Raw genomic sequence first — 25,876 nt, forward strand, 5'->3', positions numbered from 1 at the left:
TATACACGTAGGATACATGTGACAGACATGTAGGACATTTTCCAGTATTTTCATCTACACCTACCTTGTTCCTTTAGTCTACCTATCCCCATCTGAATCACTCCAAGATGTTTCCTGAACACAGGTGCTGTATTTGGATAAATTCAGTTCTAAATGCCAATTCTCACGCTTCAGTTGCAAAGCTTAAGGAGGGCAGAAACTATGTCCTGTCTTTTGTACAGTCATGCATTTTAGAAAGATCTTTAAGATGCATTTCAGGTGTTTTTCAGCAATTTTCAAGGGACAAGGCTGTGACTGGGAAGACAATGACATGCTAGGGAAAAAAAATAATTTTTACTTAGAATAATAATAAACAAAAGTATTCAAGGGCAATGACTGAAGGCACTGGTGAAGAATACATGCATTTTTCTTCCATATAAGATTGCTGTTCTCTGTGGCTGAAGGAAGCATCCAAATTGCTTTTGCTCTTCATCATATGTGTATTTTGGAGAGAAGGGGGATTGTTGTAAAGCCAGGTTTGGCACCCTCAGCCTGCAGCATAATTCACATATCTGCATACAAACTGCTCCTTTATGCCAACATACCTTTAACAGTTTTGACAAAAACTTGTTTCTCTTTACTGGGGTCTTTTTCTTCTATTAGAATTCCATGGAAAATGCGCCCAAACGTGCCTAGGAACAGAACAACCAGTTAGTAATGTGTGGTTGAGAAACACTGATAACATTAGGAGTATCTTAAGCAAACAGTACCTTTCACAGCAGAAAGCGAGGAACACCTGAAGTTAAAGTGTCTCTAAACCCTATAAAGGCACCAAGAGAGAAGCAAACCCCTCTCTAGCATGAGGGGGATTCATAACTATAGGCAGTAAATGCCGAAGTTTTAAGTAAATAAAAATTAAGGGCACAAGCATGAGAGTGAACTAGTGATAACAGTGGAGCCCAGTGAAATTAAATATCAATATGATGATGGTTTATTTGTGGCACTGCAGTCAACTCCCTGCACTAAGAACTCCAGGCTCCCTTTTCTCACCCACCCAGTCTGTAACTCTAAGCCAAGGCACTTCTCACAAGGACCAAGTTTTTTTGGAAACCTTCACAAGGAAACAGCAATTTTGACCAGCCAGCACACACAGAACACTTTGAAATAGCCAATGTCACATTATTCACAAGTTTCACCTCAACTGGAAAATGCTGGGTTTGTTTGGGGGGGTCTTTCAGACTCTCCAGCATGTTTCCATTCACAGGATGTTACTGATGCTACTGCAGGAAGAGAAGCAACTCTGAGGAGCTGGGCTGAGAACTGGCAACACACAGAGAATTAATTGGCTTTTACTGCTCAGCTTGGCAACACTTTTCTGCACCAAGGTGTGCATCATCTCCACACAGTCTACTCCAGACTACAGCCCCTTCCCAGGGATTCCTCCTGCCAGACTAGGTTGAAAGACCTTTGATAGTATGAAATACAGGTCTTTATTTGTTTCTAAATACCTTAAACAGGGGCAGTGCAACATTTCTGTCACCTGGGGCTGCAAGGGAACCCTGCATGACAGGGTCTTCAGTCTCACTAAGCAGCAGCTGAACTCGGCAGACTCTCAGGCAATCACAACACCATGAATTACTTAACAGCAAGCAAAATCCTCCTGTCCTGGTTCTTCAAGACTTTGAGAAAGTGCCTGAATATGTATTTCCAAAATGTTAAAGCAGGTGAAGATGGAAGCAATGTGAAGCTATGGAAGTGATGTGAAGTTTATAATGAACCTGTGGCCAAGACCAGTAAAAAAGTTCCATGCATGCATTTACTTTATCCCCTTCTTCCCCTCTGAAGCTCTTTTGCTCTTTAGTGGCAGAGACTCAACACCACTACAATTCTGAACTAAAACTGGTCAGGTCTTCTAAGTCCTCTGATATGTGGATGTGGCACTTGGGAACATGGGTGAAACTGGCAGCGCTGGGGGAGTGTTTGGACTCAATGACCTTAAAGGGCTTTTCTAACCTTAATGACTCTGTGATTAACTTTTGAAGGTTCTGACTCAAATTAACAGCTGGAGGCTAAGAAACGAAATCTCAGGATTGACTGGGTCCAAGCTGCATTCAACAGCTCCTTATGCCTCAACTGGCAGAACAGGGCAGCTCTGCCACCAAACATCTGAAAGCATTGCTGGGGCACTGAGTCACTTCTAGTCATGGATGATTCCCAACATCCCAGCTCCAGGCAGCCCAGAGGAACATGAAGCACATCCCACAAGGAAGGTTTTTTGCAGAGCCCACACTTTAAGTGAGCACAGAGCTGCCTCCTCAGAGGCACACACTGAATGAGAATGGGAACATCCTCCACCGATGCTCAGACTAACACAATGCATTCTGCCTCCAAAGGATGATTAACTCCAATCTCCAGCTTCAGGAAGTTTGATTTCTCAGGGAACAGACTTGAAATTGCAGCAGTAAAGGTGAATGACAAAGAAAACAAAATATTTAAGCCTATTTTTCAAATTCAGTATCAACAAGAATCAATTCATGTTGTGCATGAACACTTTCAAAGTGCACATTAAACAAAGAGTGAACAATTCAGGAATTAGATGATCTTTGTGGGTCCTTCCAACTCAGGATATTCCATGAAAACAATCAGGTAATCTCTGAATCTTTTATATCAGAGCTGTAAATGTTGCATCTGCTGATTAGATTTCCAAATCAGTTATCAAACTGAGACACCAAATTTGGACAACTGAAGTTTTCCTGGGCTTTGGGCTGGTTTTGCTTTGATTTCCATGTTGTTCAGAGCAGCTCTCCTGTAGGAACTCCCAGTAGTGAATTACCTTGGCACTAAGAGCCCTGACTGATTACCTCTCTCCTCAGCCACCCTTCATTTCAGGGAGCAGGTTATTAAGACAGACAAGCTGAATGATTTACTGAGCATGCCTGGTTGCTCCCCCATCCTAATGAATTCTAGAAGTTGCTTTCCCCACACCCCAAATGCAAACATAAGTCATCATTCCTCCCCTCCACCAAAGCTATGAAGATCAGAAACATCACCCGTGAATGATTTCAGAAAAACCTGTAAATAAATATTTATATATTTATATATCTACACCATGCTATAGGAATGAAGTGTCTGAGTGCTGTAAATACCTTCCTGGAGCACGTCTTTGAGGGTGATCCTCTCCCTGGAGATGGCTATGTCCTTCACTTTAGCTTTGGCCTCCATGAGAGTGACACTTTTCAGATCATTCTTCTCTATCCGTAATGTGGGATAACCTGAGGAGCCAGCAGAGCCAAACAATCCAACATAAACACCCTTGGAATGAGAACAGGCATGGAGCTTCACCTCTGACACCTACAGCTCCACACACCATGGAGCAGCACAATCTTAAATATATTATATATTAATTTTAAAAAGATTACAGTATTTAGTGACAAAAACCACAATAATCATCTGTAGGGAAAGAAATCACACAGGAATTCTCTGTAGTGTCATGCCAACAAGTTTCATTATTAACTCTAGGTAAAGGAAACTCCTGTATTGATGGCAATCAACACTGCACTGCCCTCAGGAGGAGGAAACAGACTGCTGGAAAACTTGGAGCTGGGAAGATGCCTTACCCCAGCAGGACATTAACAAACTACCAGTGCCCTCTTCTGGCTATTCCAGACATCTGGATACACCAGCAGAGACAGAAAGGCCAGAATATTTTTGTACACATGTATGAATTATTAGAGAAATCTTAAGAATTACTCTGAAAACACTTTCTTCCAAATTTAAATTTTACTGAAAACAAAATTATGCAACTGTGAGATGACCAAGAACGTCAATCCTGCTTTTTTCACACATCCAACCTTTTTCTCTTCTTCTCCTAATTTTCACCATTTCCATTGCTACTGGGAGTGTCCCAAAGCAGGTAAGAGACACTGCTGCCACCCTTCCTGTCCACTGACTGCTCTCTTCACCGATTTTATATCATTTCAAGCAAAGCTGTAAGCAACAGGTGATGACAAGAATAAAACATCAGGATTCATGTACACAGCATCTGATCCCAGGGCTGGGTGGATACATCCTGCTCTCTCTCCTCTGCTTGGACTGCACAAGGCAGGCTCTTCCCAGTGTTAAAACACAGATGCTTCACAGCTACTGGTGAAGTCTGGCTGGCTGCTCTGGGTGCAGGGAGAACAACCCAAGGGACAAACATGCTCATACTCATATGACCACTCACATGCCCCTGAACTCACTCCTGACTATGGTGTGGCTGAATAAAACCCACACACATTGTGTGAATTCAAGAGGCAAAGTGACAGAGCCAGACAATTATTCATGTTCTTCTCTAGCACTTGGCAGCAAAGCAGCGTGGCAGGATTGTCTGTGCTTAGATTAACACTTACTGGTTACTGGTGTGGCGTTGTTGGGCGTGTCAGCTCGTAGGTACTGCGTCGTCTGCGTGGAGGGCTGTGACAGCCCCTGTGAGCTGCTGCTGTCACTGATGCTGTGAGGAAACAAAGATGCACATCAACATCACTGCCTGCCACTCCAACACATTCCAAATTAACTTGTTGAGGTCAAAACCAGGAAATTTTCCAGGCAAGACTTTGAAAGAGCAGAGTTTTTGAAGTCTCTCACACATGAAAATGTATTTCAGGTAACTCAAAAATCTTGGCACTAAGCATGAACAGGTTCCTCCTATTTGCTATCCAGAATTCTCTCTATCTTCTAGTACTTCTCTCCACTTTTGAATAATCAAAGGGACAAAACATGCCTTGCCAGAACCATCCTGTCATACCAAGAACAACTATTATACTCCAGGGAGGATTTGCACGCATTTCTCTCATGGCACTGATGTCAGACATGGGCTCTATTTTACAGCCCAAACTGCTCTACCCTACTTTGTCACTCCCCTCCCTAAGAGTACCTGTTGCCCCTTCCAGCACCACCTAAAATGTGCTTTTTGAGATGCTTTCCTTGGGCAGAAGGACATGGGGTCCACAGAGTATCCATGAAACAGGTAAACCACAGCCTAAACCACAGCAGGCTGACTTCTCTTTTACTTTCACAGTCAAAACCCTACAAAAAGGCCTGTTGAAGCTGTAATGGACCAAAACCTTGTTAGCAGGTCAGATGGCAGGGCTGGAAGCTTTTCTGATGTTCTCCCCCTCCCAACACACACAAACATCCCTCCCTTTAAACCAACTTCAAAGCTTCTCCACTGCTGACTGTATTGGGAGGACAAAGAGCAAAGTGGTTTGCCTGCCCCTGCTTTGCCAAATAATCAGCATTTAAGGTTTCTTGAGCTGCTGCTGAACACTGACCAAGCAGTGCCAAGCCACCTCTGTAGGATTGTCAGACACTGCTGGTGATGCCCTCCAGGCCCACTGCTACCTTTATAGCCAGGCTTTCTTTATAAACCAGAAATCCAAGTCCACTCTTCCCCATTATACCACTACCATGGGTGCACACACTGAATTTTTTCTTTGGAACAGAATCTACTGAATCTCACAATACAAACTTACTCTAGCTGGACTCAATCTCCCCGTGGAACCCTTTTTTTTACAGTTATTCCCACATTCCCTGTCTTGCAGGGTTCCAGCACAGTATTTAGCACAAGTCTAAAAGCCACAGACACTGGTCTAACTCCTCCCCTTTAACTTCCTTCAGAGTTTTTGAAAGAATATTCTTTGGTGCTGGCAACTTATCACTGCTTATTTAAACTGTTTCCACTATTGCATCCACAAACTGTTTCAGCGTGATCCACTCTGCAGCGAGCTGCCCAGGAAGGAGAGTCTTGGCATGGTCACAACATCAAACACCAAGGCACAACTTGCATTTCCTTTTCTTCTTGTAACCTGATCGCCCACTAGCCCTGCGGATTCCTTTGGCTGGAGGCAAGTGTGAGGAAGGAATTATTCTTTTAATGCCTGTTGTAAGACTGAAAAACTCCCTTTTGGGTTGGCTTCATTCTGGTTTTTAGGTTTAACTCGCTTCCTGAGCTTCCTTGCTTGCATATTCTGTCAGCTATTTGAACGATGCCTTCATGCTTTAATGGCTCCCATTATCCTGCTGTTTAAGCCATGCCAGCTTTCCTTGGCACTTTTCCAGTGCCTTTGCTCCGAGGTTTGCAGCATTTCTGTGGACTTCCAATACAATATTTCTAAATAATCCATGTACAGCCTGTAAACTTGGCTGCCTGGCTTAAGCTCCCAGTTAACAACCCTCCTCAGTTTTATTTAGTTCTGGGGGTTGAAATTAAGAGCACCAGTGGTTTTCCAGGCTCTGTTGCTCCTGGGAGGTCGTTAACCCTAATGACATTGTCATATTCTGTTCAGGAACCTTTTACAGAAACAGTTTGAGATTATCATTCACAACCAAATCAGAAGTTCTTGCTTCCCTCAGTGAGTTTGTTCAAAACACACCCCACAGCTCCTGATTTTGAGGCACATTTTGCTTCTGTTACAGCTTTGCTCTGGCACTGCCTACAGAACAGCTTTTACACAGCAGCTCATCCACAGCTCTGCCAGGCCAGGCACCTTCAGGCTCAAAAAACAAGTCATCACACGACATTTGAAAAGCTAAACCCCAGGAGCTGCACAAACTTCATAAAATTACACAATGGTCTGGGTTGGATGGGACCTTGAAGATTATCTTGTTCCAATCCTCTTCCACGGACAGGGAAAGCCCCCTGAATTTATCAGTAGCATATATTGTGATTCGGAGCAAATTATTAACACCTGCAAACCACAGAGGACTCAGATTTTTAGCTTTATCTCCACAGAAATCCAGTGCAATGGTGTAGATGGAAGGTTATCTGATCACTCTGCTGGGCTAGACACCTCAATACCTCATGGATGACACTATCCCACACTATAAATGCAATTATTTTCCCTTCTGAATTAATGCAAACTGCACATCCTTTAACACCTTCAGCTGATTAAGACCCCTCAATCAGACAATCAGGCACAAAAAAATTGAGAGAAGCTGACAAGTTCCTTTGGTTACAATCAGCTGAGAAACCACAACTGCTCAATGCAGTGGCACCACGGAAGCCACATGGGCTTGGGACACCAGGGGAGGGAATGGCAGGGAGAAAACTGAAAAGAACAGATGAATGGATAAAGAGGAGAATGAAAAGATAAAGCTACTCCACAAAGCCACAGGCAGCACAGAACCAGTTCAAGACATCCTTTAGTTCAAGCTATCCTTTCACATGGGTGACCACCCACAGGCTGACTTTCCAAAGGATCCAGTTTCACACTGCCTGCTCCTGAACAGCTGCATCTGATGCAGGCTTTTCACACAGCCTCAGTCCACCTGCTTTTCCAGCCTTCCTTCTCCTCGGTGTTTAATCCCCACTCCAATGCCCTTGGACTCATGTTACAAGTCCCTTTTCCATGCATGTGCTACGGTTTTTCCGGATTGGAAATATACTTGGGAGAGGCCAACATTGCCAGTTTTATAACCAAGCAGTTGGAATGCTCAGACTGTACCCTAAGGCCAAAGCGAATACTGGAAAATCTATCAAACTAGGGAAAACTGAGATTCAGTCTCCCACAGATGTCAGTAAAAACCAAATGTTTTCATCCAATCATGTATGATGGAATGGGTTGGGTGGGAAGGGACCTTAGAGCTCATCCTGTTCCACCCCCTGCCATGGGCAGGGACACCTTCCACTAGCCCAAGTTGCTCCAAGCCCTGTCCAACTTGGCCTGGAACACTTCCAGGGATGGGGCAGCCACAGCTTCTCTGGGCACCCTGTGCCAGGGCCTCACCTCACTCACAGGGAAGAATTTCTTACCAATATCCCATCTAAGGTAAAATAAATGTATAAACTCTCTGGCAGTGATAAGCCATTCCCCCTTGTCTTGGCATTCCAGGCTCTTGTCCAGGAGCCCCCTCAGGCACTGAAAGGGGCTCTAAGGTCTCCCTGAAGCCTTCTCCAGTATGAACATCTCCAGCTCTCTCACCCTGCCTTTCCAGTGTGCCCATGTCAATTTTTCCTTCAATCCTGACAATCCCTGCAGATCTGATTCTGTCTGAATCTTCCCACTCCACAGAAATATTCTGGCAAAACCTGAACAACCCTTCAACCTCATAAACAGCAGAGCACCTGCAACTGCTGCCTTTCTGCAGCACAGCTCTCACCACAACCCCACACAGGCAGTATCTACTACAGCTTGCCATCGAGAGCAGGAATTGCAAACTACCACAGAGTACTCATTTTGAGACCAAACTCCCACAAATCTGAGTAAGTATGTCCCAAAGCCACAGTGGGAAAGCTTGAACACATACCTGTCATCCAACTCTATCCTTTTCATGCTGTGGAGGTGCAAGACAGCCAGGATTATTGCCACCAGGAATATCACAGCACAGCACACGCCCACACTGATATAGAACACCCGGGTCGAAGTGGTGGGAGCTGCGTTTACAGGATCGACTGCAAAGATGTGGAAAGTTACTGAACCCTTCTCAAAAAGGAGAAAAAACAACAAAAAAACCCAAACAAAACCCCCATGAAATGACATTTTGTTAGTTTGCTAATGGCAACGCAAGATGAGGGGCTGGAGGCAGGGAGAGGTAACAGCCTCAGCCATCCCAAATGTTCAATAAAGCATCGTGGAGAACAACTACCCTGGAAGAGACAGTGGGAGGCAAAGAGAGAACTGAGCACTCTTTCCCACTCCTTTCCAACAGCATTCTGGCAAAAACGCTCACATTTTGGGTATTGTGGAGCCACAGTCAGCCAGTGACATTTCCAGCTAGAAGGGGAGGGAAGGAAACTACCTCATTCTATTCCTTCAATAGTGATAAATTAAAACAGCAAGCCAGACAGGCCCTAAGGTCAGGAAAACAGATTGGAGTCATGTATGGAAACCAGAGCCCCTAAGATGTGATGCAAAAGTTGTTACAAGATTTGGAATAAGGTTTTTTCCTCCTCACCACTTAAAACAAATCATTACCAAAAATTACTGCAATACTGGGTGTAGAACAGACTGCCTGGGGACTGTTTTCAGAGGGAAAGCTGTGGAATCAAAGCATATATTAAGTTTTTCAGTTTTTACACCCCAAGTTGTACATTCAGGATTACTTACAGATAGCCTTGCTGCTGTTTTTATCAGCTGTTGGAGATTTGACTTCTGGTTCGAGCTCTAAAGAGATGAGGGAAAGCCATTAAGTTCTAGGGAGCAGCAACAGTGAGCAGGAACAATTCAAGAATAAATTATGCTTGCAGATTCCCAAGTGGTAACACAGAAGAGTCAATGTAGGATTTTGAAAGTCTGGATTATCTCCCAAGATCATTTTGTATTTCACATCTAACAACAGACTAACACCTCCTACACTCACTAAATGGCCAATTTTACCACAATTTATCAAGTGAGTCGATTTTCTTGGTAATTCTTAGAAAAAATTTGAATTCTCATAATGTTTCAGTTTTGAGGGAACTGTTTTTTTCTTTCCAACCAGAGAGAAAATGCTTTTTGTTATCTATCTATAAAAAGGCCAGTCAGTGCAGCAGAGCTCTTGGGAAAAGTTGCTCATTCATCAGCTTCTGCTTTAACCAAAAGTCCCCATTCCTCTCTGAAAAGCAGAATTTTACCTGGTTCCTTCTGATTCTCCCCAAAATTCACTCTATTACTCTTGTCCTGGATCATACACCATCCCACTCCCTTTTCCTATTGTACTTAAACAGTAAAAACTTTTAAATATCTGAAACTTAATCTCTTACTTTTGTAGCACATTTTCCTTCGTTTGAAATTTAAAACTGTGATGTTTTTTGATGAATTTATTGTTAAGTTGAGCTGCATCAGTATTGTGACATCGGAGTCGAGTCTGCCGGTGCAGGAGAGTTCAACACGGAACACTGTGAACACAACACAGGGGTTACAGGGCAGTGGGACATTCTCAGACACTGGGATGAGAGAATATTTAAATAAGGTCCTTCTGAGATTCTATTTATGAATTACATCATAAACATCATAAATTATCACATTATAAAGAACTCAATACTAAGAAATGCTATTTTAGTCTTCATGCCTCAACACTTCAGCTATTAGAGCATTAAAGGACACAGAGTTTAAATTGATTTTTGTCAATTTTGTTAAGCATTCACAGATCACTAAAGATTACTAAAACTGTATTTGTGGCTAAATGACCATTATTCATCCATGAGCTGGATGGGGGTGGGGAGTTTACCTGAGAGGGTGCGAGGAACTTCTCCTTGAAGAGAAATGTTGGCCTGGGGCAGAGCCATAGCCATGGGATCATGGACCTGAAATCCCAGTTTATACTCAACCTGTAACAACAGTTGGGAGAAAGAAAACACATCTGAAATCTGTCTAGGAGTATGAAGAAATGCAACATCATTTTTCATAATTCTTCTTGAAAATAAAAAAAACATACATTATTTTCAAGGAGTGTTGGTAATTTTAAGTGTCCATATACCAAGTCTTTTATATGACATTTTAGTATCAAGACTCTTGTGGCAATTCAAATTAAGAAAGCCAAAACAGAAGTTACTCTTGAAATCATGCTTTAAAATCCAGGGCAGAATTCAGAGTGCTTGTATTAAAAAAAAATCCTCCACAAACCTCACTTGATGATACTTTTAAACTTACTTGTTCAAAAGCCAGTTTGTTAAAGCTGCTAGAATTTAAAAATTCCCCCTCTCATAGTCAGTTTTACAAACAAGATTGCTTAGAAATAGTTTATTCAACTATATTCAAGATTTTGTTTCTACTTAAGAAGCTGACTCTGCAAACATTCATTCAAAAAAAAAAGTACAGGACCTAATCTAAGTCACAAGCTCCTCTTGGAAATTCATCCTACATCCCCACTCTCAGCTGAATTAATTTTACTTTCTCCCAGTAGTTAGTTCCGCCCCGCCTCTAAAACATAATATGGTTCATTTCTGTTATCAATTTATTTTCCAGTCAAGATGCCAAGGGAAGAGGAATAACCCATTTTCTGAGCTCCTTCAAGTCACACTACACCAAGTTAGAATGAAAGATGCCAAGGGGTGGAATCACAGCAATAGGAAGCAAGGCTACACAAGCTCCAAAATTCCTCCTCAGAATTCATAGCCAGGCCCAAGGAAACATGAGGCAGGGCCAGCAATGCAGGGAGCCTCAGCTGAAGCTGTGACAATGGAACTCCTACTCAAATGACAAGTGACTGAACTGTCACTGTGCATGTGGAGCTTGGGATCAGGGCTGCCTGGCACTCAACACAACTCCACTGCAGGCCAAAATTCATTCCTCTTAACAAGTTACACCTCAAAGGGAAGAACAAGGGCAGGAGGAATCTTCAGGACCTGCACTAGTGGAGTTGCTTAATGCTACTGCTCCTACTGCAGCCTTTCCTACTTAAGGGCAGAAGAACAACCATCACTCAAGTTTAAAAAAAAAACAGAATGAACATCTGGCAGAGACTAAACAGATCATTTCATATATGAAAATAAATTGTTAACTGGAAATGCTTCAGAATGTAAGAGCATACGCAATCTCTCTGACAGCTGCTGCTACATGCTCCAGGCACGGAGATTAAGTGACATAAAGACCCTTTCCATTTAATCAGGGTTCAGTAATAACATACTGGATGCTGCTTTTATAGACTCTCCTTGGCTCCAGGCACATGTTTCTAGAAATCTCTACAACAATTGCTCCACATATGATTTCCAGAGGCTTCAGTTCATGGCTGGACTTCTGTGTGTCCAATGCACCAAGGGAAGAGATTCCACAGCCAGTGGCTTGCATGCATACACAGACCTTGCCAGGAGCAAGAAGTATGAAATACTTTGAAATAAGTGATTCAACTTTCTAAAATAAGGAACAGCTTGGACATATGCCATCTTAACTTACTGCCTGTAGTCATATAAATAAATATTTTGCACCTTGCATATGCTAATTTTTGCAAAGAAAAAAGACATTAAATGATAGCAGTGGGTATTACCGAGCAGAACAGCTCGTGTCTCAAGTACCCAGAGCAAAAGTCATGCCTGCTCACCTTGGATTTGGCATGCCAGGTGAAGTGGAGATTGTTGGTCTCACTGGGTATTAGGAGATTGAAGGACAAGGCATAGTGATTAACCACATCATTCCTCACGTAAGACAGCTCTGCATCCAGACCTGTAAGAAAGAGAAAAGTAAAACAGAGAACAGGACCAAACACGTTGGAACCGGCAACTTTCAGGACCACCAGCTCCACCTATATCTGCATGTTTAAGCAAACACTTCCCCCAGTCCATAAATTCTGAGGCAGGTGGCTGCCCCATCGCTGAAAGTGTCCCAAGGCCAGGCTGGATAAGGCTTGGAGCAGCCTGGGGTAGTGGAAGGTGTCCCTGCCCCTGGCAGGGGGTGGGACTGGATGGGCTTTAAGGTCTCTTCCAACCTAAACCTTTCCATGATTTCATGATTAAATTCACAGGCAGTATCTCCCAACTGCTTCACACTAGATATTTTTTCTTCTAGGAATCTGAGTCAATGTTTTCTCCAAACCAGGAAACCGATGGATACACTCTTGGGGAAATGTCAGTGTTCCAATACTGTAGAGTAATTCCCCCTTTTAAGCTTATCAACAATTAAAACATTTCCTCTCTAGCACATCTTTTCCCATCAGCGAACTACTGACAAAATTCCATTTCCCATACACAGCTAAGAACCAGGGTCCTCCTCAGGCAAGCAAGCTCCAATCTCCCCACCTCCAATCCACCACAGGACAGATCTGCTTCCAGACCATCCTTCCATTCCTAATTGTTCATCCCCTCACTACCTCTCCAACTCAATCCTGAACTTGCAGCTGAACTTGCCAGTGTGAGAAAAAGCCCCAGCCTGTGCAGGCAAGCAGCCAGGCATGCAAGTGTGTTCTGCAGCCACAGGGGAGCTCAGTGCTGACACCAGGAGCTCCGCCACATTCCAGCCATAAGGGAAGGCATGGCCAGGTAAAAACAGCAATAGGAAATGGGCAGGTTCTCAATCATTTTCTAAGCAAAGTGGCAAAACATAAAGAAAGGGTTGGAGAGGCTCACAAAGAAATACCACAAAATGCAGAGGAGGAAAAGCAGCTCCTGTTGGTTTAAGCAGAATATTGGTGATCGATGCTGGCCAGTTGGAAAAGCTGGGCTGCAGCTTTGCTTTGGCAAAGCTCCCTAAAAAAGCCCGTATGCAGACAAGGCACAGCACGGAAGGATCTGGTTTCTCCTTACTTGGACTTGACTAACTAACCTACACCAACACACATAAAATCAGTTCAGAAATCTACTGGATTTCGAGGCAAAACCACCAACCTTTCACCCAGCCAACCTCTAAATCTCATTATTAACTTCCCCATCTTTGTACCTTGGGCACAGACTCGAAAGAATGAATTAAAGTTGAAGGCAAACAAAAAGGTAAATCTAAGCAGCACAGAGAAAGTCTGTCATTCTTTGCACTGTTTAACATAACAAAGAATCTGAAGAAGCTCACAAAGGAAGGGGAGAGGCCAACTTTCATTCCCAGATGTCAAGGATGCTGGGTAGCCCTTGTGTTCATGACAACACTGAGTCATGTCAGTCTAGCAGCCTAACAAAACACTTATTTTCAAATATCCATGTGCAAATGCAGTCTAGTTTCAACTCTTTTTTTTTTTTTTTAATTTTAAGCACAATATACAAAAGAAACTTGCCTCTGTCACCATGAGAAAATTGGATTTTACTTTCATCAAGCAAATCTATCCTGCAGTGTGCACCAGTACTAACATGTTCTTCTCAAAGATGACAGCAGTGTTTAGAAGTCTCTTACCTGGTGTTTCATTTCACTACTAAATCACTTCAAATCTCCATAACATAATTCTGGAAGATTTTGTCTTAAATGGGAGATCCAAAATGAGTGTGTAGTACAAGAGCTTCCTATTAGACTAGGGCTAGAATATTGCAAAAAAGCAGCATTTCATTAAAAGCAGTCTGGTAACAATAACTGACAATTATCTGTCCAGTGTCTCCCCAGCAGAGAAATTACCGAAATTGAAGGTTGTTTTCTTAATGCTCTAGTCTGTAATTTAATAGAGTTTCTTCATCAGCAGCTGAGACATCTCTGCAGTGACATCAAACCACCACAGCCGATGCAGAGCAGAGCCACTCCTGATCCTGACTCACAGCCACTGAAACCAATAGGGAAGATTTACCCAGTTCACTGAGTTATGATCTGTATATAAATATTTTATTTGTTCTATTATGTACTCCAGAGGATGAGGCCTCTGCCCCTGAGCAGCTCATCTGGGTTAGTCCTGTGGCCAGACCACAAATCTCCACACCAGGATGAACACTCATGTGAGAGAGTACAAACCTCAAGGTTCAACACCCCTCCAACATCACCCTCCTCCCTAGCCTGCTCATTCCACTCCATAAACACACTGGATTCTCCCACCACTTGACAACTGATCTTGCTGAAGAAAGATAGCTTCTTCTTAATTCCATTTTTTCTTTCACTTAAAGTGCACCCTAAGTCTGAAACACTGACTTTAAATGCTAAACTTTGCTAATTTTGCAACAGGTTCTGCAAATGTCCACTGGAAAATACAGCCCAAACCCAAGGAATGTGACTGCAGAATTAAAAATCAGCTCTTGACTACTGAAACTTCCTTTTTTTTTACAGGGTAGAAAGAACACATTTCCCAGAGCAAGCCTTATTAGTTTGAATGTACTTAATTAATTCAACAAGCAGCTTGCCCAGGGCTGAAACCACAGCTGGGAGTTCAAAGATACAAGGAAATAAATGCAAACTGATCCACATGGATCGATTTAGTTTAGAAAATAGCAAGCTATTGGGAATGCAATACTAAGCCTCTGAAAATACAGAGGCACAAAAAGCTACTTACATCATATTTGTGCATATCCAGCATATACAACAACAAAGTGAACTTTGCTTTAATAAAACAGGTAACTGACCACAGCCTTCCACCTGCATTTTTACTTAAGCTTTCCACAAAGCTACAGTCTTCCAGTTAGAGTTGTTGGTCAGGATTTTGGGCTGAAATACTTGTTTTTAAACACCTTACACGCTGGGAGTCTCTAGAAAAGATGAGTGATGAAAAATAAAACAGGCCAGAACCAAGTTAAACCTTCAGAAACATGGAGATGATGAAGCAGCATAAACCCAGGAACAGCAATACTCACAGCTCTGCGAGCTCACCCATCTCCCAGGAGCAGCAGCAGAGGGAACATGGGCTGTGGTAATTTGTTATCTGTGCAGAGTTAACTTCTCATGAGCTGGAGTGGGGAATGTAATGTGCAAGGCATTCAGTTTGAGGAAATATCCAACATAACTTCAAGGCAATTAATGCACCGCTGAAAACCGACCGAGACTTCCCAGCAGGAAATCTTGGCAGGAAGCTTCCCAACATCCAGCAAAGGGGAGAAAAACTCTTAGCTGAGAGCTCTCATTAAGTCCTTGTGAATCTTCACAGGCAGTTCACCCCAATTCACCTCTCCTTGATACTGTTAAATACAATTTGCAAATTCAACACCGCAAGCAAATGGGGTTTTTTCCACTGAAAGGCTTCTTGGAAAGTCAGAGGGAGGACTTCTTCACTTCCACAGGAAGAAGCTCCTCTAGGAGATGCCACCTGCTGAAGTACAATCGATATTTAACTCAATCCATACTAAACAGAAGATATTTATTGTTTCTACAACCCACCTGCATACCCTTTGTCTCTGAACAACAACAATTACATTTCAGCCACCTGCTTGTTTTTCTCTCCTACACCTACAGAAAAAAACCCCTCCACTTTTCTGCTGGGTAGGATATAAAGATCCCTTCATAATGGGATGGCACTTGGGGGGGGTGGGGGCAGGAAACCCAAACCAAAACCGTACATTTCACCTCAGAGCAAAATGCAACTGAACTCTGCTCCTGAGAACATATTTCTAAATGAAATTCAGCCATTTCAAGAAAAAAAAGAAAACCTAGAAAACTCACCAAAACCAGCTGCCATGTTGCTGTTAATAGGCAGGATGGTGCACATGAATTACCTGAAGCACCAATTCCAAAGGAAAAATGCAGTAGAGATGCATAAAATGGATACTTGAAGGCAGAGGAAAATTAGTGGTACGGACCTACACACAGGACAAGGGGAAATGGGACAAGTGGGAATAGGAATGGCACAGATACAGGGTTGGAAAAAACTGAAAGGAAACACTGTAATACAAAAAAATAAATCTAACTTTAGGGAAAAATATAAAATAACTTTATTCTTAGGTGTACTTATGAAATATAAATTTAACTTAGCAGCTAGGGCAAATCTCACTGTTACTGTAATATGAAGTTTGAAGCTTTTAAATTAGAATGAAAGCAAATACTGAGAATAAAAACCCAAAATATTCCCTCCTCATGATCTGTAATTGCTGAGAGCATAGCTCTCAAAATAAAACAACCTCTAATGAAATGCTCAGTAGTGCCCCAAAGTTTTGGAAGGGAGCTGCTGTCATCTTCCCAGCTAAAACACCACCACCTCACAGAGTTATGCTAGGTGTCATCTGGGCTTGTGAATAACGTGTGTTTGTGATGTTTCAGTGTCACCTAGCCAGAGAAGTTGTCCCATTTTATTTTTATTTCACTTATAGCAATGCACCCACATGTTGATTTAGTTATCTCTTCAGAAAAGACCCTAAGTCACCTCCAGAACAGTGTCCTGGCCAGTGCCATGGCTATTCCAGTAATGAGCACAAGCCCGACAGAGTACAAATAAATTTAATATTAATTAGGAAGAACAAACACACACCCTCCCTCAGTGCTTCAGATCTCTCAGCCTTGAAGCCCATACCAGGTTCTGTGCCTAACAGGATTGCTGAAGGGATAATGGACTGTCCACATCTTTTGAGGTGTTCTGAACACTTTCATCAGAGTGACACAGATTGTTTAATCCAAAACCAAGCTCTAAACAAACTATGCCAAGTCTGTTCGCTCCTGTGGTCATCTCTAAACTCAAAGAGCTTAGTGTTTTTTTCTTTTATTAGGAATTACTCTACAAGGCCATCAACTTATTTCAAAAGGTCCAAAAAACTGGAAAGGATAACCATCATTATTTTACCAGCCTGCTCTAGCTTTCCAAGCTTCACATGCAGCAGCTCCCATGCCTGTGTTCCCACTCTGCTCTTTCCCAAGCAGCGTGCTGAAATCAATATACTGGTTAATTTAATTACAGCTATTCAACACCCAGTAAGTGGCAGGGAAATTCTAAAGCATCACATTAGTTTCATGCTGTTGCTTCTGTTCCCAGCTCTCCGGAGCAGTCAGTGCAAATATGTGAGTTATCCGCTTGAAAGAAGGACAAAGGCAGCGATGGAAGAGGAATAATGCGTTTGAAGCCTCTGCCATCGCGCCCTTTGTGCCACCACAAGGCGTTTGCAGAGAGTGTTAGCCACGTTATCCTGATGTGGGAGCTGCTGGTGCTGCTGCCATTCTGGGGGAAAAAGGGAAAAGAACTCAATTCAACAGGCATAACTCATTAAATGCACTTAAGCCTGTACTCCCTGCTCTCACGGCTGAGACCCCAAGTACGATTCAATCCTGCACACTAAAGTACAGAGGAGTAACTCTGACTTAACACCTGTCCACTGCAAGGAAAGTAGGAGACTCTGTGATCCCGATCTGGATAGTTTCAGGTAGGAATTAGTCATCAAGTCATTTCACTAGAGCTCAGCACAACCATGAATCAACACATCTGGAATTTGTCTCATTAATTCAGCTTTTCCAGTATCCAAACACAACTCTGAATAGCAGAAGGGGAGTAGAAAAACAAGGCTTCATCCTTTAAAAAACCCAGAGTGTACAGTACAGCTGCCTCCACAGCTCCCACTCGGGAAAACACCACCCTGGGATTTTTCATGCCTGTGAATATGATCCCTATCTCCTGTATTTCCCTCTGTGCAGGTGGTGTTTAGGAGCCGTTAAGGTCCTTCCTCCCAGTATCCTGAGCCCTTCTTACTGACTTTTCTCATGCATGCAGGGAGCTGTGCCTCCATTTCCTCTCTTTCACACCCATTCCATCTGTGCACTGGAGGGAGAAAGACGCCAATCAATCAGCAGTGATAAATAGGATGCTGCCAAACAGAATGCAGGTGTAAAGTGTAAAGTCGAAGGAGTGAGGAATGCAGTTTTGGGTATTTTTCCCCTCACCACCACCAGGACAAGCCTCAGAGGTCAGGTTTCTTCCAAGTCCTTGACACACAAATGCTACAAGAACCACAAACACTTATCACTAGACAGACCTTGGCCTCTGGGAAGCTGAAATGGCTGTTTCCTCCCAGGCCTGAGCACAGACACTGCATGAAGCAGACCAGCTGCGCTCTGCCTGTGCAATCCCGCCTGAGCACCGATCTGCAGAAGTTAAGAGCCTTCTCCAGGCAGGATCCAGAGCCCCCAGCAGCGTAAATCCCAACACATCAGCTGATGTGGTAAAGCAGGCTTCAGAAATCAACCACCCACCTCAGCAATGCTGAGCAGATCAACACACTCAAGGAGTAAAGTCTATTTCACAGACTTCCTGCCTTAGTGGCATCACAGAATATGGTTTCAAAGCAATCCTAATCCAGGCCAGAGGCTGCCTCCTCTAGGAAGAATGCCTTCCACTGGCTATTTCAAGCTTCTAGAAGCTTCTTCTGCAGGTTTACAAGCATTACCAATAATGCAGTGGATTATGCAATTTTGCACATCTCCAAAGAAATGGTGGTGCACCGTTATTAGAACTACTCAAGTGGAAGGGGAGGTAACAGAATGGAAAGGGACAGAGGAACCCCAACTACAACACGTTCTCAGAAGCCTCAATATGGATGTGAACCATGGCACTGGGTCAATCTGATCAACAGACACTCAGGCACAATGGGAGACTCCAGAATGGACACAGGTAAATCAGACAGACAGACAGACAGGCACAATGGGAGGCTCCAGAACGGACACAGGTAAATCAGACAGACACACAGGCACACTGGGAGGCTCCAGAATGGACACAGGTAAGTCAGACAGACAGACATCCAGGCACAATGGGAGGCTCCAGAACAGACACATGTAAATCAGACAGACAGACATCCAGGCACAATGGCAGGCTCCAGAAGGAACACAGGCTGCTGCAGGAAACTTGTCACGACCTGCTGCTGCTGCTGAACAGCCCCAAACATCTGCCTGTCCCCAGCCCCACTGCTCCAGAGCAGGCTGGGTAACATCCACCCCCAATCTCACCGGCACCCATCACAGACTATCAGTGGGCTAAAGGGCTTTACAGAGCCAAATAACAGAATTATTATCCTAAAAACAGTACTTGCACTTCACTGGATATATCAGAACATTTTCAGCAGTTCAGTTTTGTTTCAGTGTGTGGTGTCTTTCAGGATTAGAAGTATGCACATCCAGGTGTGCACCTATGTAAATCTTCCCTTTCTACTGGTGCCATGAAGTGGGATTTTGTACTCCTGCAAAGACAGACATGTGGAACACTGCAAAAGTACAGCCTGCAAAAAGCTTCTGTTCTTCAGAGCCCAGCACTTAAAAGCTATGAAATTAAGATTTCAGAACACATACTCAAGACAACCTGATCTTGAACTGTAAGTCACACACGCATCTGCTTCCACATCTTGGGGTACTCAAATGTCTGCTCCTTGGGGACACCTCCTTCATATTCATGCAACCTTAGAGGCTCTTTGATGCATTTTTTACAGTGCCTGTGAGTTCCCTAACTCCCATGGAAAATGATCTTGGGTGCTGCTAACAACCCTCACTCAGAGCACACCACTCTGGCTGGCTGGTGGCGCTCCAGGCTGTGATGCTATCCAAGGCAGGCTGAGTAGGATTTTAACAAGGCACTCAAGCTTTTCAAGAATCACAAAGAATACACACTTTCAGCTCCCTTTCATAACAATCAGGCAACAAAGGAACAAGAGGGTTTCCAGCCACTACAGACACAGTGCAAATAGCATAAAGCACTTTAGTTAGGAACTCCTGTGGCCAACACCCCAACACAGCGACATCAACAAAGATATTTCACAGTATAAAATGAAGACAATTAACATCATCTGCTGCAATAAGATGGTGTTTAGACTCCATTTCTAACATACAAAATTGCATTTGGCCTGTAACTTCCCAGGACTTCACCCTGGTGCCCTGGTGAAGGCACAACTGGAGCACTGGGCTCCCCAATAGAAGAACCACAGAGCTACAGGAGAGGGTTCAGTGACGTACCATAAAGAGGATTAAAGGAACTGCAATACCTCTACCATGAGAAGACACTGAGAAAGCTGGAACTGTTCAGCCTGGAGAAGAGATGGCTCAGGGGGATCTCATAAATGTATATAAATATTCAAAGGTGTGTGCAGAGAGGATGGAAGCAGGTTCCCACTGGTGCCCAGTGACAAAATCCAAAAAACAGGCACAAACTGGAACACAGGAGGGTCTGCCTGAACAGCAAGAAAAACTCATACAGCAGAGGTGACTGAGCACTGGCACAGGCTGCCCGCAGAGGTGGTGAAGTCTCCATCCTCTGCGATGTTCAAAAGCTCCAGGATGCGGTGCTGGACAAGCAGTTCTGGGTGGCCCAGCTTGTGCAGGGGGTGGGACCAGATGACCTCCAAAGATCCTTGCCAACCTCAGTCACCCTGTGAGTCACCACCTCAATTTAAAAACCAAACAAACAACCCTCTGCTGTAATAGATTTTGCATCAATGTTGCATCTTAGAGCCAGACAAGACATTTTAGTAAACTGCACAATCGCTCTTAATGAAATTCCAGAACAGGTAAGTACAAGTCACGTAAGTGAAATTAATTTAATTCTGTAACTGAGTGAGTGCAAATATAAAACTAAGAGACAGCATTCAGTGATTGCTCAGAAGAAACTAGGCCACAGAACACTAAACTTGGAAACTCAATGAAAACATTGTAGGACTTCTGACTTTAAAATTCCCCTGCAAGACTAATTTAGCCCCATATATATATGTATGTATATCCATTATGATACCACGTAGTTACACGATAATGTGGTGGTATTTTCCCCCCATGGGACTAAAGTCTCAGTTAACATCCAGACCACACTCCTAAAAAGACCCACAGCCATGTGACAGGAGGACTATCCACAAGACCAATTTCACGGCTGAAAGTCATGTAGTCTCCAGAAAAAACCCCTGCAGGGACAGAAAGGGTTGTCCTCACTGCTTAAGCACCTTATTGCTGTCATATGAATGCTGCAAAAGAACAGCCTGCAATGCCAGGAGAACTGCTTAAGCCGAGTTTTCACAGGCAGCTATTGATTCTGGTCCTCAGAATCAGGTGGTAGAACCTGTGAGGCTGAGCTCAGAACTGCTGGGAATTCACAATCAGTGTCTAAGAGACAGAACAGGAATGCACAAAGTGCCAAATAACACCATATACTGAAGCAGAGTAAATCAAATCCTTAATTATTAAAGCAAGCTATCTAATAATAATGAGTATTTTCTACCTTATTCTCTAAACCTTAGACTGCTACCTGCAAAACAGGGATGTAACAGCCTTCACATCCCAGGATCCTGTGAAAAGCAGAACAATGGAGTATTTCAACATGAGGCAAATGCCACATTTTGATTTCATGGGAAAACTGGAATGAAAGTCACTAAGTCAAGTAGAGACTTCCTACTGAATAACTCATCACTAACTTCACACCACCTGTGTGTTCAGCACCACAAGGGGGTCACTGGAAAAAAGGGACAGGATCAGGTGTTCTCACACCTGTACAGTCACTACGTAAGACGTTAGTCACTACTAACAAAACTTCCTTCAGGTCTAAGCACAGGCCCAAAAAAGATTCACCAGATGAACCAGCTCCAAAAAGCTACAGATGATGGTGCCAAGAGAGTTCACAGACACCCCTAAAATGGTTGTGGTGCTCTGGGTATCTCTCCCCAAAAGCAGCACTTCCTCCTCCCCAACTCCCCATCACCCTGTACCTCATCACTGCTCTCTCCTTGACACCTCTGGCTCCTGCTGCCCTCGCCAGAGACATCTCAGCCAAGTCCCCTCCATCCTACTCCATCCCCTCTGTTGCCGAATCCTGTCTGGTGCAAGCGGAATCTGACACATTCAGCTATGTGAAAACCAGATTATTTTTCCCAAAGGCTTATAGTCTGGATGGCTGGGAATATTTTCCATAGGAATGGCAAGAGATATTTCTGACAGAGACACCATATGCCTGCCATGTAGCAAGTCCTGCTTTCAGACCCTGCGAACTCTGCAGCATTTTGAAACAAAAATCCACCTTGCACAACAAGATGAGCCAGTTTACTCTAGTTTTCTTTTACATAAAGTCCTGAAGAGTACAAAACAATTCCTCCTAAGGCAGACACATGGTCAGAATTCCACAGCCTGATGGTGGAAATCTGGCGTGAGCATACAGGAAAGGAGCAGTTTTCACTGTAAATCACCCTATCTGTCCTTCCTCCACACCACAAAGAACAGCAGCTACAAATAATTTGCAACAAGTTCCTATTTCACTTACAAGAGCCACAACCTGATTAAAACACAACCCATGGTTCTGCAAGACACCAAACCCCAGGTTCAGGGAAAGCAGCAGCACCAGACACTCCACTGAACCGTGTCAGTCTGGCTGATGGAGAGACCACGTGAGGATATGGCCTCACAGAGCTTCCACCAGACCCTGGGGATGTTCCAGCTCTGCATCACTGTCTGCAACTGATTCAGCAGCCACATGTGTGCTTACGCTTATTCCTAATCAAATTTGTCACCTAAAGATGTATAGGGATGATATTTAGAAGCATGAAAACAGCACGAGCTGTAGTAACTCCTGCAACATTTGGGTTTATGAGCACTTCAGAAAGTCAGAGAGTTTCTGTTCAGCCACAGCAAGACAGTAACAGAGACAAGAGTTTGTTGAGAGACAAAAGGTGAAAGAATCCGGTTTCTATTAGCAGCTTCACTGAACTTCACACTTCACAAGCAACCTCATTTTCCTATCCCCCCGTGGCTGACTATCCCAGCATTTGCTGAACCATGGCTTTTCTCAGGGAAGATCCAGAAGCTGAACCCCCATTGCTGCTCTCTGCAAGTTCACACATCAGTATGAGGCCTTAAACCATGAACCTGACTGTATGTAAACCTCAATCATATACTGCAAAACGGAACATATGAAAAGCTGGGTTTGTTTTCAGAATCTACACCTCACCTATAGCAGAGAGCACATGTAGAGATACCCCTAAAATTAAATCTGCTTATGCAAACAACAACAATTTAGATCCCAGAAGTTTAGTTTGCAACAGATTTCTAGTGATCTGAATCCCACTAACTGAAAGGAGTCCCAGTTTACCTCCACATTAGATTCCAATTTATCCAAGTCTCTGGGGTCACAGAGGCAGAACAGATCGTTCATGTCAGATACTTAAAGTGATATAAACCAGCTACAGACAGCTGAGTATTAAGTGCCTTCAGCCATGTAGTAGTAAGGTAGGCTACAGGAAGAAATTAAGCCTAAAAACCAGTATCAGCACATCTTGCCTCCTCAGTTGCTACTTCATGATGAATAATTATGCCAGTGGGCCACAGAAGCCTGAAAAAATCCAACTAACAGAGATTTCAGGCACTAGACAGACAAGAGCTCAACCTTACCATTCAGTACTCCCAAGATAAACTACTTATTTAGAATCCCAGCTCGCCATCAAGGCAGACATTTTCACCTTGTATCTATACTGGAGCATCTGGCAGCAAGCACATGCCACACACAAGTGACAACAGCAGGACACTGATCACCAGGACAAATCATGAGGGAAAAATGTTTACAGTGTTCTTCAGTCCCCAGATCCCCTGACTTGGGTCAGCTGTGTGCTCAGAGAGTGCCAATTAACTGGAGATCTTTTTATTTTGTCCATTTGACAAAAATAAAGTCCTGCACTGCCAGTTTTCCAGCTTGCAGAGATACAGGGCACTTGGGAAAAACAAATCACTGGGGTCACCAACAGATTTGTTTTAAGACTCCAGCCACCAACTCTAAACAAGAGCCTATGCAAGCCAAAGCCTACAGAAAACAAATCTTTGTTTAAGTCAGACTCTCCAAGCACAGAACTCCTGTGAAAGCCTTCCACAGCAGGCCAGATGGGGGACTTCAGGAACTGCCTCCAAGTCCTTGCGCAGCAATTGTCAGCCTGCCTAGAAATTAAGATTCCTTTCACACACACACCCAATTATTGCCAGGTCTCCGCTCTGCCCTCTCCTTGTCGCTTGCCTGGCTAATTAAATCATGGACCTGAGCTCGCCTCTTCCAGGGCTTACCCTGCTCCCACAGGACACCACCCTGGGTTGCTCCAATCTGGGGAGCCCCTCACCATAAGGGTGAAAGCCCTGTGCTCTTTTCTTCTCCCAACCACACAGACACAAGGCAGCACACAGACCCCTTTGACTTGTCCGCTCTCACCATGACCCCAGTCCTACAAAACCCACAGATCCCTGGGATCACCCATCCCCCCCCAGTCCCATAGTCCCCTCCTGAGCTGCAGGTCCTTCATCCCCACTTATGACCCTTTCTATCCTCCCCTGCACCCCCAAATCTGCATCCCTTGCAGGAATCCCACAGACATCCCTCATCTCCTGGACCCCACAGCAAATCCCTGGTCCTGCTGACACCCCCCATCCCCACCCCAGTGCCTCAGCCCCCCACCCTCCCGAGCCCCAGGTCCTTCATGCCCACTCGCAGCCACTCCCACAGAAGCCACACAAATCTCTGGATTCACCCATTCCCACCCCAGACCCACAGATCCCCATTCTCTCATAAGCTGGAGGTCCTTCATCCCCAGTCACAGCCCTTTCCACCCTCCTCTGCATCCGAGATCTGCTTCCCTCCCAACATTTCCACAGATACCCCCAATTCCCTGCTGGACCCCACGGCCACCTCCGGTCCTGCTGACGCCCATCATTTCCAGCCATGTCCCACAGCGCCCCATCCTTCTCCAGGCCCCCAAACTTCCACCCCGGCCCACAGAACTCCCCTAAGTCCCTCCTGAGCGGCCGGACGCCCCCCACCTCAGCCTCGCGCGGCCCCCGGGCCCCGTGTCGCCCCCGGGCGCACTCACCGATAAGCTGCCGCACCTCCTCCTCACTCAGGTAGATGCTGAGGCTGGGCCCGGGGCCGCCGGGGGGCCAGTCCGGAGCGTGCGAGCCGGGGCCGAGCTGGCCCTGGACGCCGACGGGCAGCACCAGCAGCAGCAGCAACGGCGGCGGCAGGAGGCGGAGGAGAGGGCGGCGCGGCCCCCGCACCCGGCGCCCCCCCCGGGCCCCCGCCCCCGCCTCCCCCGCGGCCTCCTGGGGCCGGCCCCGCCGCCCCCCGCCGGGCTCCCGGCGCCGCGGCACCATCGCTCCGCGGGGACGGAGGGACGGACGCAGGGCCGGGGGGAAGCGGGCAGAACCCCCCGCCCCGCCGGACCCTCGCACGGCGCGGCCGCCGCCAGGCCCCGCCCCGCGCACGCGCCGCTCCCGCCGCCGCGGGCGCCCCCTCAGCGCGGGCGGGAGGGGCGGGATCCCCCTCACGGCTCTTCCCGCCTCTTCCCGCATCCCGCCCGGCGCCGGGAGGAAGAGGAGGAGGGAGAACATTATCCCCGGTCCCTGCGTAGTGCCGGTCACAGCGTGACAAAGTCACTGAAGTCGGAGAAGACTTCGAAGACCATCAGGTCCAACCTGTGCCGCATCCCACCTCGTCACCCAACCCAGAGCGCTGAGTGCCACGTCCGGCCCTTCCTTGAACACCTCCAGGGATGAGGACTCCAAACCTCCCTGGGCAGCCCCTTCTAACGCCTGGCCACCCTTTACATGATATCCAATATGAACTTCCCCTGGAACAACTTGAGGCCGTTTCCTCTCCTCCTGTCCCTGTTTCCTGGGAACAGAGCCTGATCCTCCTCAGCGGCCCCCTC

The 25,876-nt window shown here is 45.1% G+C and overlaps 1 protein-coding gene across 2 annotated transcripts in view; it reads right to left on the bottom strand.

Annotated features, from left to right (window-relative positions):
• The window catches only part of RYK (receptor like tyrosine kinase), a 46,320-nt gene extending 21,001 nt beyond the window's left edge, over positions 1-25,319 (bottom strand). Inside the window, exons 1-9 of one of the 2 annotated variants that reach the window (XM_005529590.3) lie at positions 25,040-25,319; positions 11,977-12,098; positions 10,168-10,267; positions 9,701-9,835; positions 9,066-9,122; positions 8,266-8,410; positions 4,371-4,471; positions 3,126-3,251; positions 585-671 (exon numbers count right to left, since the gene is read on the bottom strand). In XM_005529590.3, the coding sequence (XP_005529647.3) occupies positions 585-671; positions 3,126-3,251; positions 4,371-4,471; positions 8,266-8,410; positions 9,066-9,122; positions 9,701-9,835; positions 10,168-10,267; positions 11,977-12,098; positions 25,040-25,319 (1,153 nt within the window). Of the gene's footprint in view, positions 1-584; positions 672-3,125; positions 3,260-4,369; positions 4,472-8,265; positions 8,411-9,065; positions 9,123-9,700; positions 9,836-10,167; positions 10,268-11,976; positions 12,099-25,039 lie in introns of both variants that reach the window. The other variant, XM_088061273.1, reaches the window with a different exon arrangement.
• Between the last annotated feature and the right edge of the window lie 557 nt (positions 25,320-25,876).

This window comes from Pseudopodoces humilis, chromosome 11, assembly GCF_049639895.1.
Source record: "Pseudopodoces humilis isolate 2021_Gansu_Grassland_sample_001 chromosome 11, ASM4963989v1, whole genome shotgun sequence".
Lineage (NCBI taxonomy): Eukaryota > Metazoa > Chordata > Aves > Passeriformes > Paridae > Pseudopodoces > Pseudopodoces humilis.